Source organism: Mauremys reevesii, linkage group 8, assembly GCF_016161935.1.
Source record: "Mauremys reevesii isolate NIE-2019 linkage group 8, ASM1616193v1, whole genome shotgun sequence".
NCBI lineage: Eukaryota > Metazoa > Chordata > Testudines > Geoemydidae > Mauremys > Mauremys reevesii.
In genome coordinates, this window is record NC_052630.1 from 81,279,679 (window position 1) to 81,298,400 (window position 18,722).

General features: G+C 38.5%; 1 protein-coding gene across 4 annotated transcripts in view; it reads right to left on the reverse strand.

The window, feature by feature from the left end:
• The window catches only part of DNASE2B (deoxyribonuclease 2 beta), a 28,864-nt gene extending 12,896 nt beyond the window's left edge, over positions 1-15,968 (reverse strand). Inside the window, exon 1 of one of the 4 annotated variants that reach the window (XM_039485239.1) lies at positions 2,006-2,296. Coding sequence is in view for 1 of the 4 variants with exons in the window: in XM_039485236.1 (XP_039341170.1) it covers positions 2,006-2,151 (146 nt within the window). In the remaining 3 variants the exon portion in view is untranslated. Of the gene's footprint in view, positions 1-1,874; positions 1,971-2,005; positions 2,299-15,773 lie in introns of those variants that run through there. The other 3 variants (XM_039485237.1, XM_039485236.1, XM_039485238.1) reach the window with 3 other exon arrangements.
• Positions 15,969-18,722: the final 2,754 nt, after the last annotated feature.

Sequence of the window (18,722 nt, forward strand, 5' to 3'; positions counted from 1 at the left end):
TGTAATTAGAATTCAGTGCAATCTGTTTTATAGCATGCAATTGTCTTTTGTGCAATAGGAAGTTTTATGCAACAGTTTCACTTCTGCTCCTCATTGCTACTTCAGACCACAGAAAATCGGAATCAAGTAACCCTTGAATATTTTTTTAGCAACAGGACTGAATTACCAAAAAAGTGAAGCATGTGGCCTTCTTGATCAAGTAGCCGTACTTTGAAAGAAATTTCCCACTTTTTACCCCTTAAAAACTTGATTCTATGTATCTTGGGAACCAGTCTTATAAACTGATCTACATGGTTCACATCGATGCAGGAGTCCACCTGCACAGGTCATTTTTCAGGGTTGGGGCCTTAGCTACCTGCCTCTGAACATTTGAAATGTCTTAAATAGTCATAGACTCATTGCATTGCCAATGCCCATGATTGTGTAATATAAACAATATAATTGAACAGCAAAAATGTACAGGCCTAAGGGATATGATGTCTCATAAATCTTTCATAACAAGCAGAGTAGAGGAATTTCCCTGAGCATTAGTGATCAGTAAGTTCATGTGTTTTGCCATTATATTATGATGAAATATGTTCTTCTTTTAGCCCTAAGACATGTACAAATTCTACGCTGAAGGGATTGAAAAGTGATGTTGTCTTTACCCCGTCGACAGGCTGTGCTAAGGATCTGACCCAGCAAACATTCATTATTATTTTTATTATTGTAGCACCTAGGACAAGATCCTATTGTGCTAAGCAGTGTGCAGTCACAGAACAAAGACAGTCTTACGAACTATAAAGTATTGACTTCAATGGCACTAGTCACGTGACTAAAGTAAAGCATGTGCTCAACAAGTGTTAGCAGAATCAGGGCCTAATTTTCCAAGTATGTAACTTGTATCCAGATTGATCATTGGGATAATCTGTAAGAAATGACTGTTTTCTTTTTAAAATTGGTTGATGTTTATCTTTGGTGATCAGTGTTTCTAACAGTACCTGTTCCATTGCTAAAACCTGTGATTAGATTTACGAATAATAATAATAGTTAACACTTTTCATGGTCAAGGTGCATTATCTGATCAATCAGTTTAGTGATTTAATACTTTAAGCACACTGCTGCCAGTTCTAGTGCTGGCATTTCTGGAGACTGACAGCCCCACATGACCTACAGACCCAGAAGATGATATCCTCTCTTTAATCACAGAACAGCACTTTCCCACACTCTGCTTGCCAATATGCTCAGTCTGGATCCATCTGGAGGGGGTTCAGTTTTATTTTTCAAACAATTCAAGGAAGGGGGTCAATTCACGCCAATGTTTTGTTATGATACAGACACCTTATGAGGACTGGCCTAAGACTGAGATAATAACAAAGACTCCCAACTTTCCTATTTTCAACCATGTTTCCTAGCCGGAGCCAGCTCCAGCTTTTTTGCTGCCCCAAGCGGTGAAGAGAAACAAACAAACAAAAAGGCCGCAATCGGCAGCACTTCGGCGGCAGCTCTACCGTGCCGCTTCATTCTTCGGAGGCAATTCAGCGTCCAGTCCTTCCCTCCAAGAGGGTCTGAGGGACCTGCCACCAAATTACCACCAAAGACTCTGACGTGCCACCCCCTTGCTGCGCTGGTGCCTGGAGCTGGCCCTGTTCCTAGCAGTGAAAAGTCACTTTCGCAACAACTCACTGTAACCTGGATGCTACCAATGCTGATTTAAATGCACCTACCTCCTGGAGGTTTGCCATAAGAACACAACTTGCATGCTCACTTTGATCACAGGAAATTAGGATTTTTTTTTTTGTCAACCAACGATCATTTTGCAGTTAGTCATAATGCAATGATGGGTTAGTTACAATGAAATTCAATTAGATTTCAGTAATCTACATTTCACTCACCAGCCATGGTTCAACGGCTACCTCCAAAGTAGAAGAGACTGAGACACAAATTCATATGCATTACAGTTCTCTGATCCATCTACTTAATGATTTTACATTCCAAAACTTCTCCATACATGTTCTTTACCTACCAATCAACCGGGTCACCATCTTCACTTTTGCAGGAAATTTCAGCTGCCCACAGGGACCTGATGGAACTAAATAACAACAAAAAAACACAACTCCATAAAGGTCCTGCAGTCATTTCTGGTCTCAGCTCTACAGAATGAGCAAACATCAGATTTTAAAAGGAGAAGTTGTTTTGTGAAGTGCATTTCTCTTGTCTGATTTAGTTTCCACCTCGTCAGCTCTCAACACAATGTTTCACAGCCATAAAAACGCATTTCCCGACCAGCTGCAGTGCTGCAAAGCACGGAGTGTTCTTGTGAGATGCTAAGCTACTGGGTCACTCTCTTTTCAAGTACTGTTTCTTCATACAGAACATTGGCTCTCTCATCTGGTACACAAATGTGGATAATCTATTTTATATTTTGAAGAAATTGTTAGGTTTGGCTGACCTTTCCTATTGTGAATCTTTTTTGCATTTGATTGGACTGGACCCCTTGGATTTTGTAGCCCTGAACTTTGGTAAAAGTATGAATTCAGTTCTGGATCTGAACTTTGGAACTTGGGCCCTTCTTAAATTTTCTGGTGGAGTCTTTTGTATGACAAAGCCAACACTGTTCTCATACCTGTCTGAAAGTACCTTTGTGGTGGGACAGCTGTGCACTTTTTCGGAATATGGTAAATAATAAATAATAATAATACTTAGCTCTTATATTGTTCTTTTAATCAGTAGATCTCAAAGAGCTTTAAAAAGAAATATTGTTACAGCCTTTTTACTTTCATCAGCTATCCTTTTGCTCTATCAATTTCATATAGTCTAATTATGCCACACTGTGGACCAAATTCTCAGTCTCATTAATGAAACCTCATCTTTAGCCTTCTTCAGATCTTATTGTTCAATCAGACCAGCCACCAGTAGTGTTTTGACATTATATCTTCTAACAGTCAAGTTCTAAGTAGTGGATTTTTTCAGTCCACTGATTCTTGCTTGCCCTGCCCTTTTCTTGGGGTGAGTGTTACTATACCACAACACAGGAACTACACCACCATTGCTATGCTGGCATAAACCCAAAGTGTAGATGCAGCCTAGACCAATGGAAGGGGTTTTTCCATCCCTGTAGGAACACTACTCTCAGAACAAAGTCTAAATCAATAGAAGCACTTTTCTTTAGACAAAGCTGCTAATTGGGGGTTAGTTGTGCCTACAGTGGTCAAGGGTGTGGTATTGTCAACCTAACTTTTAAATATAGATCAAGCCTCAAGTATAAGAGTCCCTGATAAATGCAACTCTTTAGTTATTGTCACCTACTGTGCATGCTGATTAGGTGTATAGAATGACATAGCCAGAATTCAGTGACATCCTCATCATCCACAAAATCTATTTTCATCCAAAACATTTACAGTAATCAGGACAAACTGTGCATGTTGTATTCTGTATGCCAGTGTACATTATCATATTATTTATCTTCTTAGATCAAAACTAGAGAACAATGTATCCTGGGTATCTGCAAACACTTTATTTCATCATTTTGTCATGTGGTAAATGTCAAGAAGTATCATGTCAGCGTCTAGAAAAGGTATATAAAAAGACTAGTATAATGCAGCATATTTATTCTGGATAAATTTGTTTCTTTCTCAGTTTATTTTTTAAAAGTCACACTACAATGCACTGCAGTTTTATTTACAAATGTGTATTTAATTTATAGAATGCTGTTCCCCATCTCCATTAATTTATCTTTGTTCCTGAAGGAATTCACTTTTGTGAAGTCAAACAGAATCAGTATGTTGAGCAAATTATAAATCATTTTCCAGCAGCATCATTTCTACTTCCTTAATGTCTCTACTGATTAAAGACAAAGACAGGTTTAGAATGGTTACAGGAGTTAAAGCATTTAGAACACAATCTTAGGTTCACCAGAGCTCTAAAACAAAGTAGGGGCACTCAGCGTTTTTCATACAAGTCTGATTTTGCATTCTTGACTACTAGATTATGAGTGAACAAGTAATGCGGGATCCAGCTTTTATATTTGTATAGTTTTCCGAAACACAAAACAATTACAATTGTACACAAAGCACTACTACTATAGATACACAAAATGTAACTGTCTTCTGAAAATGACCTGCTCAGATTAATACATTGTAGTATAGCCTATGATTATTAGTATTACTGTAACAGTAATTACACTTCCAAAGACATTAAGTCCAACTGCCCAGTTTACACCAATACCGCAAAACCCATGGGCATGCCTGGGCTTTATTTCTAACAATATGCAATTTCAATATTACAAATCAGGCCAGAAGGACCTCATCCTAACCTCTAAAATTTCACCCATATCTTCATGCAAGCAATTTTTTGTGTGTAAACACTCAAATGTGTTTGTGCAAATTCTGCATTCCTTGCATAACCAAAACTCACATTGACTTCAGTGAGAGTTTTGGGGTGCTCAAAAATGCAGAATTTCAGGCTACATTTACATATGTAAATTAGGGTGTTAATTGTCTAGCTACCAATTTTAAAATATATATTCCAATTAGGGCTGTCAAGCGATTAAAAAAATTAGTCGCGATTAATCATGCGATTAAAAAATTAATCGTGATTAACTGAGCTTTTAAACAATAATACAAAGTGTACAGTGCTCACTTTATATTATTATGTCCCTTTATCACTCACCATTCCAGAGGACATGCGTCCATGCTGCTGATGGGTTCTGCTCGATAATGATCCAAAGCAGTGCAGACTGATGCATGTTCATTTTCATCGTCTGAGTCAGATGCCACCAGCAGAAGGTTGATTTTCTTTTTTGGTGGTTTAGGTTCTGTAGTTTCCACATTGGAGTGTTGCTCTTTTAAGATTTCTGAAAGCATGTTCCACACCTCATCCCTCGGATTTTGGACTGCACTTCTGATTCTTAAACCTTGAGTTGAATGCAGTAGCTATTTTTAGAAATCTCACATTGGTACCTTTTTTCCCATTTTGTCAAATCTGCTGTGAAAGTGTTCTTAAAATGAACATGTTCTGGGTTATCATCCAAATATTTGTGTTAACACATGAAACATATGGCAGAATGCGGGTAAAACAGAGCAGGGGATATACAATTCTCTCTCAAGGAGTTCAGTCACAATTTTAATTAATTCATTATCTTTTTAACGAGCATCATATTCATGGAAGAATGTCCTCTGGAATGGTGGCCGAAGCATGAAGGGGCTTACGAATATTTAGCATCTCTGGCACGTAAATACCTTGCAACGCCGGCTACAAAAGTGCCATGTGAATGCCTGTTCTCACTTTCTCACATTATAAATAAGAAGCAGGCAGCAGTATCGTCTGTAAATGTAAACAGACTTTTTTGTCTTAGCAATAGGCCAAACAAAAAGTAGGACCGAGTGACCTTGTAGTCTACAGTTTTACATTGTTTTATATTTGAGTGCAGCTATGTAACAAAAAATATCTACATTGGTAAGTTACACTTTCACAGTAATGAGATTGTACTACAATACTTGTATGAGGTGAATTGAAAAATACTATTTCTTTTATCATTTTTTACAGTGCAAATATTTGTAATAAAAATAATAATATAAAGTGAGCACTGTACACTTTGTACTCTGTGTTGTACAGTAACTCCTCACTTAAAGTCGTCCTAGTTAACGTTGTTTCGTTGTTTCATGGCTGATCAATTACGGAACATGCTCGTTTCAAGTTGTGTAATGCTCCCTTCTAACGTTGTTTGGCAGCTGCCCGCTTTGTCTACTGTTTGCAGGAAGAGCAGCCCATTGCTGCTAGTTGGTGGGGGCTTGGAACCAGGGAGGACCAGCAGCCCCCCCATCAGCTCCCCGCTCCTCTAAGTTCCCTGTGCAGCAGCTGCCCAGCAGGCTACCAATTGCAGCTGTCCCTCCCCCTACTGCCATGTGCTGCTCCTGCCCTCTGCCTTGGAGCTGCTCCCCAAGACTCCTGCTTGCTGTGCGGGGGGGGAGGGAAGGCAGAGGGGGGCTAATGTCAGGGTGTCCCCCTGCTCCTGCACCCCGCTTACCATACCCCATCTTCCATAGAGCAGGGGGGACACACCAGGGATCAGGAGGGAGGGAGCTTGCAGTAGCTGAGGTAATTAACAAGGCAGTGTACTTAAAGGGGAAATGCGCATATCTCCCTCTAGTCTGCTGCCTTGTAGAGTGAGAGAGTTAACCCTTGAGGGCTCAGCCAATTGCTAGTTCATCATTTAGCAGTAAGGGAAATATCCCACCCTCTGACTTCTCCACCTCAACCAAGCTTCAAAATCATCATCACTGTGTAAATATTAAATTGTTTGTTTAAAACTTATACTGTGTGTGTGTATATATATAATATAGTCTTTTGTGTGGTGAAAAAAATTTCCCTGGAACCTAACCCCCTCATTTACATTAATCCTTATGGGGAAATTGGATTAGCTTAACATCGTTTTGCTTAAAGTCGCATTTTTCAGGAACATAACTACAACGTTAAGTGAGGAGTTACTGTAATAGAAATCAATGTATTTGAAAATGTAGAAAAACATCCAAAATGTTTAATACATTTCAACTGGTATTCTATTTTTTAACAGTGTGATTAATCACGATTAATTTTTTTAATCATGATTAATTTTTGAGTTAATCACGTGAGTTAACTATGATTAATAGACAGCCCTAATTCCAATTCATTGCTGTGACTGCCAACAGGAGTGCCCGTTAGATCCAAATGTGTTGGTGTTTTATGTGACAGGGGTATGTAACTATTGAGAATTGGACTGAGATCACTACAGTGTTAAGCACAATGGGACTAGAAGTCCTAGGTAATGCTGCCATGCAAACAACAACAAAAAACTCATTAGCTACTGAACAGCCAACAGATAGTAACAACTTTTAATTGCTACTGATTAAGTCTGGGTTCAGACTCATAACCTAAAGATTAAAGACTTTATAGTGAATTACTAATCCTATTATGCATCCAGTCTATTGCCTCATTTGCAGTCTTCTTAGAACTGGAAGGGACCTCTTTGGGTTATCTAGCATGTCCCCTTGTATCTTAACAGGATCAGTTTCATTTGTGGACAGCTCTAAAAGGCTCATTCGGATTGTGTTTCTCATATTTCTACCAGTAGAAAAGGCAGAATCAGATACAAATTTCTAGTGAATCTTGGCCTTGATTTTCTATAGAAAGAGATGTTTAAAATTCATAAAGACATTTAACTATTGCCACAAAGGAATCCTACAAAAAGTGGAAAGATGGACAAATTGCTAAGGATGAGTACAAAAGATTTGAATAGCAAGGAAAGCAGAAAGTCTAGGGCACAAAGTGAGTTACTCATAGCAAGGAATATAAAGGGCAATAAAAAGAGGTTCTATAAATAACTTTTGAGCAAGAGAAAGATGAAGGAAAGTGTAAGTCCTCTACTTAATGGGGACGGAAGAACTAATAATGGATAACATCAAGAAGGCTTCAGTCTTCACTCTTTTGCTCCAATAAAAAAGTAAATTGTAACAATATACTTAACACAGTTAATATTAACAACAAGAAGGAAGGCATACAAGTCAAAATAGGGAAAAAAGAGGTTAAAGACTGTTTAGAAATTAGATGTATTATAGTCATCAGGTCCTGATGCCATTCATCGTAGGGTACTTAAGGAACTAATCAAAGCACTCTTGGAACTGTTAGCAATTACTGTTGACAACTCATAGAGGACAGATGAAGCCCCAAAGGACTGGAGGAGGGCAAATATAGAACCAGTCTTTAATAAGGGGAATAAAGAGAACCGTGGGGAACTACAGACAAGTCAGCTTAACTTCAATACCTGGAAAGATACGGAACAAATGACTAAACAATTTATTTCTAAGCATCTAGAAGATAATAGAGTTATAAGTAATAGCCAACATTGCTTTGTCAAGATGAATAATGACAAACCAACCTAATTTCCATTTTTGACAGGGTTACTGGCCTAGTGGATAGGAGGGAAGTTGTAGATATGATATATCTTGATTTTAGCAAGGCTTTTGGCACAGTTCCATGAGACATTCTCATAAACAAACTAGGGAAATGTGGTCTAGATGAAATGATTATAAGGAGGATGCAAAACTGATTGAAAGACCATATTCAAAGAGTAGTTATCAATGGTTCACTGTCAAACTGGGAGGAGATATCTAGTCAGACCTGTCTTGGGACCAATACTATTCAATATTTTCATTAATTACTCGGATAATGTAGAGGAAAGTATATTTATAAAATTTGTGGATGACACCAAACTGGGAGGGATTTCTGGCACTTTGGAGGACAGGATTAGGGTTCAAAATGACCTTGACAAATTGGAAAATTAGTCTGAAATCAATAAGTTGAAATTCATTAAAGACTAGTGCAAAGTACTACCACTCAGGAAGGAAAAATCAAATGCACAACTAGAAACTGGGGAATAACTTGCTAAGCAGCAATACTGCAAAAAAGGGTTATAGTGGATCACAAATTGAATATGAGTCAAAAATATGATGCAATTGTGGAAAAGGCTAATGTCATATGGAGATATATCATTTTGCATGTAAGACACAGGAGGTAATTCTCTCGGTCTACTTGGCACGGGTGAGACCTCAGCTGGAGTACTGTGTTCAGTTCTGGGCACTGCACTTTAAGAAAATTGTGGAGAAACTCGAGAGCGTTCACAGAAGAGCAACAAAAATGATAAAAAGTTTAGAAAACTTGACCTATGAAGAAAGGTTAAAAAAAACTGGGAATTTTTAGTCTTGAGAAAAGAAGACTGAGGGAGGAACGTGCAAACAATCTTCATATATGCTAAGGGGTGTTATAAAGAGAACAGTGATCCATTGTTCCCAATGTCCACTGAAAGTGGAACAAGAAGTAAGGGGCTTAATCTGCAATAAGGTAGATGTAGGTTAGATATTAGGAAAAATTTTTTTAACTATAGGGATAGTTAGGCACTGGAATAGGCTTCCGAGGGGCTTAATCTGCAATAAGGTAGATGTAGGTTAGATATTAGGAATTTTTTTTTTAACTATAGGGATAGTTAGGCACTGGAATAGGCTTCCAAGGGAGGTTGTGGAATCCCCATCATTGGACGTGTTTAAGAATAGGTCAGAAAAATACCTGTCATGGATGGTCCAGGTATATGTGGTACAGGGGTGTGGACTAGATGACCTCTTGAAGTCCTTTCTAACACTACGATTTTGATTTTAATTTTTGGCGGCATGAACAGCATTGACTTTGGGTTCCTCATCCTTCTGGGAAAATTCCTTTTTGAACTTCCTGGCAAAAGCTAAGAAAGAAACCTGAATGAAATTAAAGAAGATATTTCATTTTCTGGAAAAGCTCCTGGTTTTAATACACTGATAGGATCTCACTTTTTCAATGTCTAAAGACTCATTACCACATGTATAAAAGCTAAAAATGTTAGCAAGCAAAAAACATTTATCACAAGTCACCAGAATGCCGTACCTTTTATTGCCAGTCTCACTATCATATAGCCCTTTAATAGTTCTTTGGGGCTTACTGCATAGGTGAGGAGTAACGCTAGAAAAGGTTTATAACTACTTCCTTTTTTTCTTGCAAGATAATTCTATCAAAATGTTCCTCCTACACAGCTTTGAAATTTACCTCTCAGTCAATGCTACATTTTATCTTTTCACTCTGCTAGTAAAAAAAGAGCTCGGTGAAAATTAATATAATCATAAGTTTATTTCATTGCCAACACATCAAATGTTAAAACGCACAAAGCTTTCATGAGCCAAAGGAAAGTCATGATTAAGTTAATTGATTCAACATTTAACAACTGATGGCATAAAATAGGGGATTTAATCTTTTAATAAACATTTCATAGATGCTGAAACAGCACTGTAATAAGTTTAAGACAATAGATAAGAAGATACGATAAGATAAGATAAAAGATAAAATAAAGAAATGCCCTGGGTAGCAAAGGAGCTGCTTAAAATCGAGGCAGTGATACTTGACAGTTAGGAACATAAACTAAAAGAATGGCCATACTGAGTCAAACCAAAGGTCAATCTAGCCCAGTATCCTGTCTTCCAGCAGTGGCCAATGCCAGGTGCCCCAGAGGGAATTAACAGAACAGGTCATCATCAAATGATCCATCCCCTGACTCCCATTCCCAGTTTCTGGCAAACAAAGGCTAAGGACACCATCCCTGACTATTCTGGCTAATATCCATTGATGGGCCTATCCCCCATGAATTTATCTAGTTCTTTTTTTAACCTTGTTTTAGTCTTTGCCTTCAGCACATCCTCTGGCAAGAAGTTCCACAGGTTGACTGTGGGTTGTGTGAAGAAATACTTCCTTTTGTTTGTTTTAAACCTGCTGACAATTAATTTCATTTGGTGACCCCTAGCTCTTGTGTTATGAGAAGGAGTAAATAACACTTCCTTATTTACTTTCTCCACATGAGTCATGATTTTATAGACCTCTATCAGATCCCGCTTAAGTCGTCTCTTTTCCAAGCTGAAAAGTCCCAGTCTTATTAATCTCTCCTCATACAGAAGTCCTTCCATACCCCTAATAATTTTTGGTTGCCCTTTTCTGAACCTTTTCCAATTCCAATATATCTTTTTTGAGATGGGGGCACCACATCTGTACACAGTATTCAAGATGTGGGCATACCATGGATTTATATAGAGGCAATATGATATTTTCTGTCTTATTATTTATCTCTTTCTTAATGATTCCCAACATTGTTTGCTTTTTTGACTGCCACTGCACACTGAGTGGATGTTTTCAGAGAACTATCCACAATGACTCCAAGATCTCTTTCTTGAGTGGTAAAAGCCAATTTAGACCCCATCATTTTATATGCTAGGAGTATGAAACTAGGAGTTTCATTGCTCATACCTGCAATGCATGACTATTTACATAGCACTGACTAAACTCCTTCAGTCCTGCCCATGCATTCACAAGGCTCTCCTTGGAAATATTATCCGAGGGCAGTCTTTTCTTTAGTTGCTCTGAAGTCCTGGTAAGAAATGGAGTAAATTATAGGAAATTATAGTTACAACTCCATAGACAAGTCTAAAACAGTAACAAAAATAATGCAAAGAATAAAAATTAGAATGTTATATGCAATATAAAATATGATTATTAAGAACATAAGAACATAAGAAAGGCCGTACCGGGTCAGACCAAAAGTCCATCTAGCCCAGTATCTGTCTACCTACAGTGGCCAATGCCAGGTGCCCCAGAGGGAGTGAATCTAACAGGCAATGATCAAGTGATCTCTCTCCTGCCATCCATCTCCATCCTCTGACGAACAGAGGCTAGGGACACCATTCTTACCCATTCTGGCTAATAGCCATTTATGGACTTAGCCACTATGAATTTATCCAGTCCCCTTTTAAACATTGTTATAGTCCTAGCCTTCACAACCTCCTCAGGTAAGGAGTTCCACAAGTTGACTGTGCGCTGCGTGAAGAAGAACTTCCTTTTATTTGTTTTAAACCTGCTGCCTATTAATTTCATTTGGTGACCCCTAGTTCTTGTATTATGGGAATAAGTAAATAACTTTTCCTTATCCACTTTCTCAACATAACTCATGATTTTATATACCTCTATCATGTTCCCCCTTAGTCTTCTCTTTTCCAAGCTGAAGAGTCCTAGCCTCTTTAATCATTCCTTGTATGGGACCCTCTCTAAACCCCTAATCATTTTAGTTGCCCTTTTATGAACCTTTTCTAGTGCTACAATATCTTTTTTGAGGTGAGGAGACCACATCTGTACACAGTATTCGAGATGTGGGCGTACCATGGATTTATATAAGGGCAATAATATATTCTCAGTCTTATTCTCTATCCCCTTTTTAATGATTCCTAACATCCTGTTTGCTTTTTTGACCGCCTCTGCACACTGCGTGGACATCTTCAGAGAACTATCCACGATGACGCCAAGATCTTTTTCCTGACTCGTTGTAGCTAAATTAGCCCCCATCATGTTGTATGTATAGTTGGGGTTATTTTTTCCAATGTGCATTACTTTACATTTATCCACATTAAATTTCATTTGCCATTTTGTTGCCCAATCACTTAGTTTTGTGAGATCTTTTTGAAGTTCTTCACAATCTGCTTTGGTCTTAACTATCTTGAGAAGTTTAGTATCATCTGCAAACTTGGCCACCTCACTGTTTACCCCTTTCTCCAGATCATTTATGAATAAATTGAGTAGGATTGGTCTGAGGACTGACCCTTGGGGAACACCACTAGTTACCCCTCTCCATGCTGAGAATTTACCATTAATTCCTATCCTTTATTCCCTGTCCTTTAACCAGTTCTCAATCCATGAAAGGACCTTCCCTTTTATCCCATGACAGCTTAATTTACGTAAGAGCCTTTGGTGAGGGACCTTGTCAAAGGCTTTCTGGAAATCCAAGTACACTATGTCCACCGGATCCCCCTTGTCCACGTGTTTGTTGACCCCTTCAAAGAATTCTAATAGATTAGTAAGACACGATTTCCCTTTACAGAAACCATGTTGACTATTGCTCAAGAGTTTATGTTTTTCTATATGTCTGACAATTTTATTCTTTACTATTGTTTCAACTAATTTGCCCGGTACTGATGTTAGACTTACCGGTCTGTAATTGCCGGGATCACCCCTAGAGCCCTTTTTAAATATTGGCGTTACATTAGCTAACTTCCAGTCATTGGGTACCAAAGCCGATTTAAAGGACAGGTTACAAACCTTAGTTAATAGTTCCGCAACTTCACATTTGAGTTCTTTCAGAACTCTTGGGTGAATGCCATCTGGTCCCGGTGACTTGTTAATGTTGAGTTTATCAATTAATTCCAAAACCTCCTCTAGTGACACTTCAATCTGTGACAGTTCCTCAGATTTGTCACCTACAAAAGCCAGCTCAGGTTTGGGAATCTCCCTAACATCCTCAGCCGTGAAGACTGAAGCAAAGAATCCATTTAGTTTCTCCGCAATGACTTTATTGTCTTTAAGCGCTCCTTTTGTATTTTGATCATCAAGGGGCCCCACTGGTTGTTTAGCAGGCTTCCTGCTTCTGATGTACTTAAAAACATTTTGCTATTACCTTTGGAGTTTTTGGCTAGCCATTCTTCAAACTCCTCTTTGGCTTTTCTTATTACACTCTTGCACTTAAGTTGGCAGTGTTTGTGCTCCTTTCTATTTGCCTCACTAGGATTTGACTTCCACTTTTTAAAGGAAGTCTTTTTATCTCTCACTGCTTCTTTTACATGGTTGTTGAGCCACCGTGGCTCTTTTTTAGTTCTTTTACTGTTTTTCTTAATTTGGGGTGTACATTGAAGTTGGGCCTCTATTATGGTGTCTTTAAAAAGGGCCCATGCAACTTGCAGGGATTTCACTTTAGTCACTGTACCTTTTAACTTTTGACTAACTAACTCCCTCATTTTTGTATAGTTCCCCCTTTTGAAATTAAATGCCACAGTGTTGGGCAGTTGTGTTCTTCCCACCACAGGGATGTTGAATGCTATTGTATTATGGTCACTATTTCCAAGCGGTCCTGTTATAGTTACCTCTTGGACACAAAGTGGCCAATATTTCAAAAGTAAAAAATTCCATTACAGTCTTTAAAAAAAAAATTAGTCTTACAAAGGCAAGAGCTACAACAGCTAAGAGATAGTGATTCGCACACAGGTTGACTTTCAGAGTCTATACAGAGCTGGAGTTAGGACTGTCCAAATACAGTTTTGAAAATCAATGACAGAATAAATATGAAACCTCATGATTAGAGCTAGTCAGGAAATTGGTTTTCTTCTAAAAAAAGTCAGATTTTTCTAAAAAAAAGTATTTGGTTTTCTGCAAAAAAATTTCAACAAAAACAACATTTTATGTGGAAAGCAGACTTTTTTCATGAAAAATTTTGTTTTGTCAAAAATCCAATTTTCTATCAAAAAACAGTTTTGATGGAAAACCTTAAATCATCCCTATTCATGATGCCATTTTTACACAATCATTTTTCAGAATATAAGCTCCCTGGTAAGATTATATTCTGATTACCAGTCCCTTGAGCCATCCAGTCCCTACCAGCAGAAAGAAGTTTATCCGTGTCTGGTTTAGAAGAGTAAACTCCTTTTTGGACCTGTAGCATCTCAGTTTTTGAGACATCTGGGTATAGTTACATGGCTGATTCCACATGCTGTACATACATCGTATGGATATGTATGTGGGGCATGTGTTTCTCCAGTGCTTAGAAAATGAAATACTTCTCAATTGTCACTAGTGATAACTCTTAAGTATCTTAATAGAAAGATTTGTGACACATCAACCACCCATGCACCTGAAAGTTGCTGTCACCTGGGACCAAACGAAAAACTAGCTTCTCTTGCTCAGAGAATAATCTTATTTCCATAGTGAAACAAAAGTTAATTTTCAGTTATCAGTGTAATCAAAAGGATTAGACATATGAAACTTCCCAGTGTGATCATCCAAAAAAGCTTCTCGAATAAAAAGTCCAGAAATCTCCTGGGTGATATTCATAGAATATCAGGGTTAGAAGGGACCTTAGGAGGTCTAGTCCAACCTGCTGCTCAAAGCAGGACCAATCCCCACACAGATTTTTACCCTAGTTCTTTAAATTGCCCCCTCAAGGATTGAACTCACAACCCTATGTCTAGCAGGCCAATGCGCAAACCATTGAGTTATCCCTCCCCTCAGAATACTATGATCCTCACAACGCTACAGGGATATGCAGTAGTAAGTTTTAGCTGTAGCACTAGAGGTGATGACTGAAAGTACCTACTGTCAACTTGAAGCTGTGGGTACAAAAACCAGTATCTGCAAGTAGTCCAAATTGCAAGTGTTCACGTTGGCTACTTGCCATCCAAATGTAACACATGAGAACTCATACTGGAATAGATATGAAAGAGGAACTTTTGACAGGGTTCTAGTCTATGTATAGTGTATTTCCTACAATACTACTTTCCATTCATAGGTAGGAAAAGCCCTCCTAATCACCCTCTTATGCCACATCACTAATGGCCAATTCAATTCCCATTGAAGTCAATGGGAGTCCTTCCACTGATTTCAGTGAGAGCTGAAACAAGTCCTAGCTCTTTCTAACAGGCTGATCTAAAAAGGTAAGGCGTGGAGTGCTCTCAACTTCCATTGACTTTAATAGGAGCTGGATTGGGAGTTTGCCACTCCTTAAAGGAGGGCTCAGCACCTTTTTAGGATTCAACTCTAACTTCTAATGTATAGAATTTGGTTCTCAGTCACATATGTCTGTGTGCTTAATTTTTAAAAATACCTAGATACCACACAAATGCATAAAATTGCACCTTGGAGTGAATGCTCTATGGCTGGGCAATTGACATCAGCTTGCTTTTTGTTATGATTAAAACTGCCTTATTTAAATTCTCTGGGCCTAATTTTCACAGCTGCTGAGCACCCACAGCTCCCATTGACTTCAGCTGAAGTTGTGAATGTTCAAGTGTTTCTGAAAATAAGGCTCTGAGTGGTAGATTGTCAGTTGGTGTAAACAACTGGAGTTGTGCCAGTTTACACCAGCTGATGATCTGGACTGAGCAGTTTGTATTTGAATACAGAGCACCTCTGCAAAATATGAAGTTGCATCAGAATTGCTAAATACTTTAAATAAATGCTTATTTGCAATATTATAGGGTTGGGAGGTTGTCTGGGCAGGAAGGCAGGGGAAAGGGCTTAGTACCAACCCTGTGTACAATAAAATGTTTCGTCGGTAATTTTAGATCTGTAGTTTCAAACAATATTTTTAAGGGACACTGTTCACAAGAGTGTCCTTGAGGCATTTTCTGGGCCACCAGACTCTGGGGAATACTCACCCTCTCACCAGAAGACTGTCAATGATATTCAGATGCTCACTCTGGCGAGAGTTCCACAGGTATCTTTTTCACCATTTCATATTTAGCTCATGAAGCAAGTACAGTCGTGGGATCCATTGAGAAGTTCAGGCTGAGCCTATTTGTCTAGATAACCTAAGTAAAATATGAAATGGCCTGAAGAGGCAGCTAGCTGTTTGGGAAAAATGAGAATGCAGAGAAAATACAGGCAATAAACTAAAGACTAACAAAGACTTGTAAAGCTAGCATGAGCTGAGCTAAAGCTCACTTCTTCATGCAATGAAGGAGACAACACACACACACATAGATATATATATAAGAACAGAAATGAAAAGGTGAAATATGCAATAGGCACAGGCAGAGTCTAATCAATTGAGATGAGCTATCGTTAGGAGGAAAAAAAAACTTTTGAAATGATTAAGAAGATGGCCAGAAGGTGTGAGGAGGAAAAACATAGGAAATAAGAAGAAAAATTGGTGTAATGACCCAACCATTCCCAGTCTTTATTTAGACCACAGTTAATGGTCTAAATACAGAGCACTTCCTACAAAGATAATGGGAGTGAAGGGCATTCAGCACTTCACAGGAGTAGACTCAGAAACGAAAGGGAAGAATGCTACAGAATAATGTTCAAGTGTTTCTAAAATGGGTCTATTTTATCCTCTGCTGCACTCCCCTTCCTTTTGTGACCTTTCCATTGTTTTTCTTTACAACTGATGGAAACTTTATCAGACTGTCATGCTGGAAAGTAGTAGCACACTTTATGGTTTCAGATACAGGAGACTGAAGTCATCTTGAACAACTTTTATTATGACATCATAGACCTGAAAAAACAGGGACTGACTAACAACAAGATGGTGAGGGAATTTTTAAAATATTAAATGCACGGGGTCATCTACAAAACACGACCCACTAGAAAAGGAACTGTAGCCAGGTAATTTAAATAGAGTAGACATAAAGGATTAATACTCACATTATGAGGGGAAGGGTGGGGAAAACTGAGTCTCTCTGTCTCTGTCCCACAAGGTTCAATCTTGCATGTAAGGGAGTTTTGCCCGCATATAGAGGGCAGGATCACGCTCATCATCTTCAAGGTGCTGTTGATAAGGGCTCATATAGATTATTGTAGAATGGAATCCACTGTAGATCAAAGCACATTTTTCTAATTGCCACTAAGGAAAGCATTACTGAAATAGAATTAAATTACTCTTCTCTCTATTGAATTTGATTCTTAATGAGGATGTTGACCTGCAGGTGCTTTGCTTATAACAAATCCTAAATAGGTCCTACACATTATAATTATTGTTAATTAATGTTCATACATGAATGTATTCTTCCTGTTAACACTAACATTAATTTATAAGCATGAAACCAAATCCTTAGGTGATGTAAACTGGCATAACTTCAATGGACTACACTGATTTACATAGCTTAGGATGTAACATAATGTTTGTAAATTTAATAAGAGAGAATTATTACTTGCATTTCCAATGTAAATTCAATTGGACACTGATTTCTTCATGAAGCAAATGATTAAATAAAACCAAATTTACCTACCTATATATTATATATTCTTTACAATATTAATAGTACAAACTGTGTTGAATTTCCACGTAAGTGTTCTGATTACACAGCTGTTGCATTATTGCTAATCAAACCACCAGTTATGGGGATTATGCAGCTATACAATTGTTTCTGTGTTAATCACTGAAATGCTTAAAGGTATTGGGCTATCTCTGTAGGGTTCTTCAGATCTTTTTTAATTTCATAATATTGTCATGATTTTTGAGCAGGCAGGAGTCAACCGAAGAAGCGAGCTAGTGCATTATTTTTGTGGGGGGAAGGGGGGCAAATAGGTAGACAGTCTTATTTACTACTCAGTTAAAATGTTTAGTTACACCAGCACATACCTTTGTGCAGAGATATTAAATAGGAAGATAATCCCTTTTACACCTACGTGCTCACGATATGCATCTGACACATCCACAAGCTAAATTGCGCTCAACTCCCATCAGCTTGTAATTGCTGCCTTTAGTTTCCAAGGGCAGGATTTTCAAAAACTCCTCAGTGACACAGGTGCTTAAATCCAGTGAGACTTCTGTGTAAGTCACTTAAAAGTGTTTTGAAAATCCGAACCCCAAAGCCTTTGCACGTTAAATTCCTCACACGATACATTTAGACTTGTTTTCTCTACTGTGCAGGATCACATGCAATGGGTGACACTGGAAATTGGGGAACACATCCTGAATGGATGCTTGGGAAACTGAGGTTGCTTTGATGTTACACACCCCTCCCAGGTCTGTTGCATGGGCAGCACAATTATGCTACATGCAAAGATGGGCCTGCAGGGCCCTGAAGGTTAACTAATCCAGACTGCTGTGACTGGGGGAGGGAAGCTCATAAATCAAAGATATCTCATGAAGAACACACCCACTGTCATCAGCTTGCATTCTTTAATATTGAGGGTGTGTCAGATGATGTCATAGGTCTCACCCCCACTTGGAGCTGTTGGGTTCCAAAGTGGGGACCTGCCTTGGTTTTCCTCTAAACTAAAAATCCTAGTTTAGATCTGGTTCTCGCTGCCACCAGTCAGTTTTTAAGTGTCTGACACACTCCCTGTTCCCCCAAAAACTTCCCCTGGGGAACACAGATCCAAACACCTTGAATCTCACCAGAGAGAGAGAAACAGCCAGTTCCCCTCCCCCCTTCCCTCTCTCCAGCCTGCTCTGGAGAGATTACCCCGAGTCAAATCCTTGACTCAACACAAAGAGGGACTCCCCTCCCCCTCCCCTTCCCTTGAATCTCCACAAGAGAAGGAATTAACCAAGTCCTTAATAGAAAAGAATTTATTAAAGAATAAAAAGAAAGTAACTGTCTCTGTGATACCAAGCTGGAACAATACACAGGGTCTAAACTTATCAATCTCTGGAG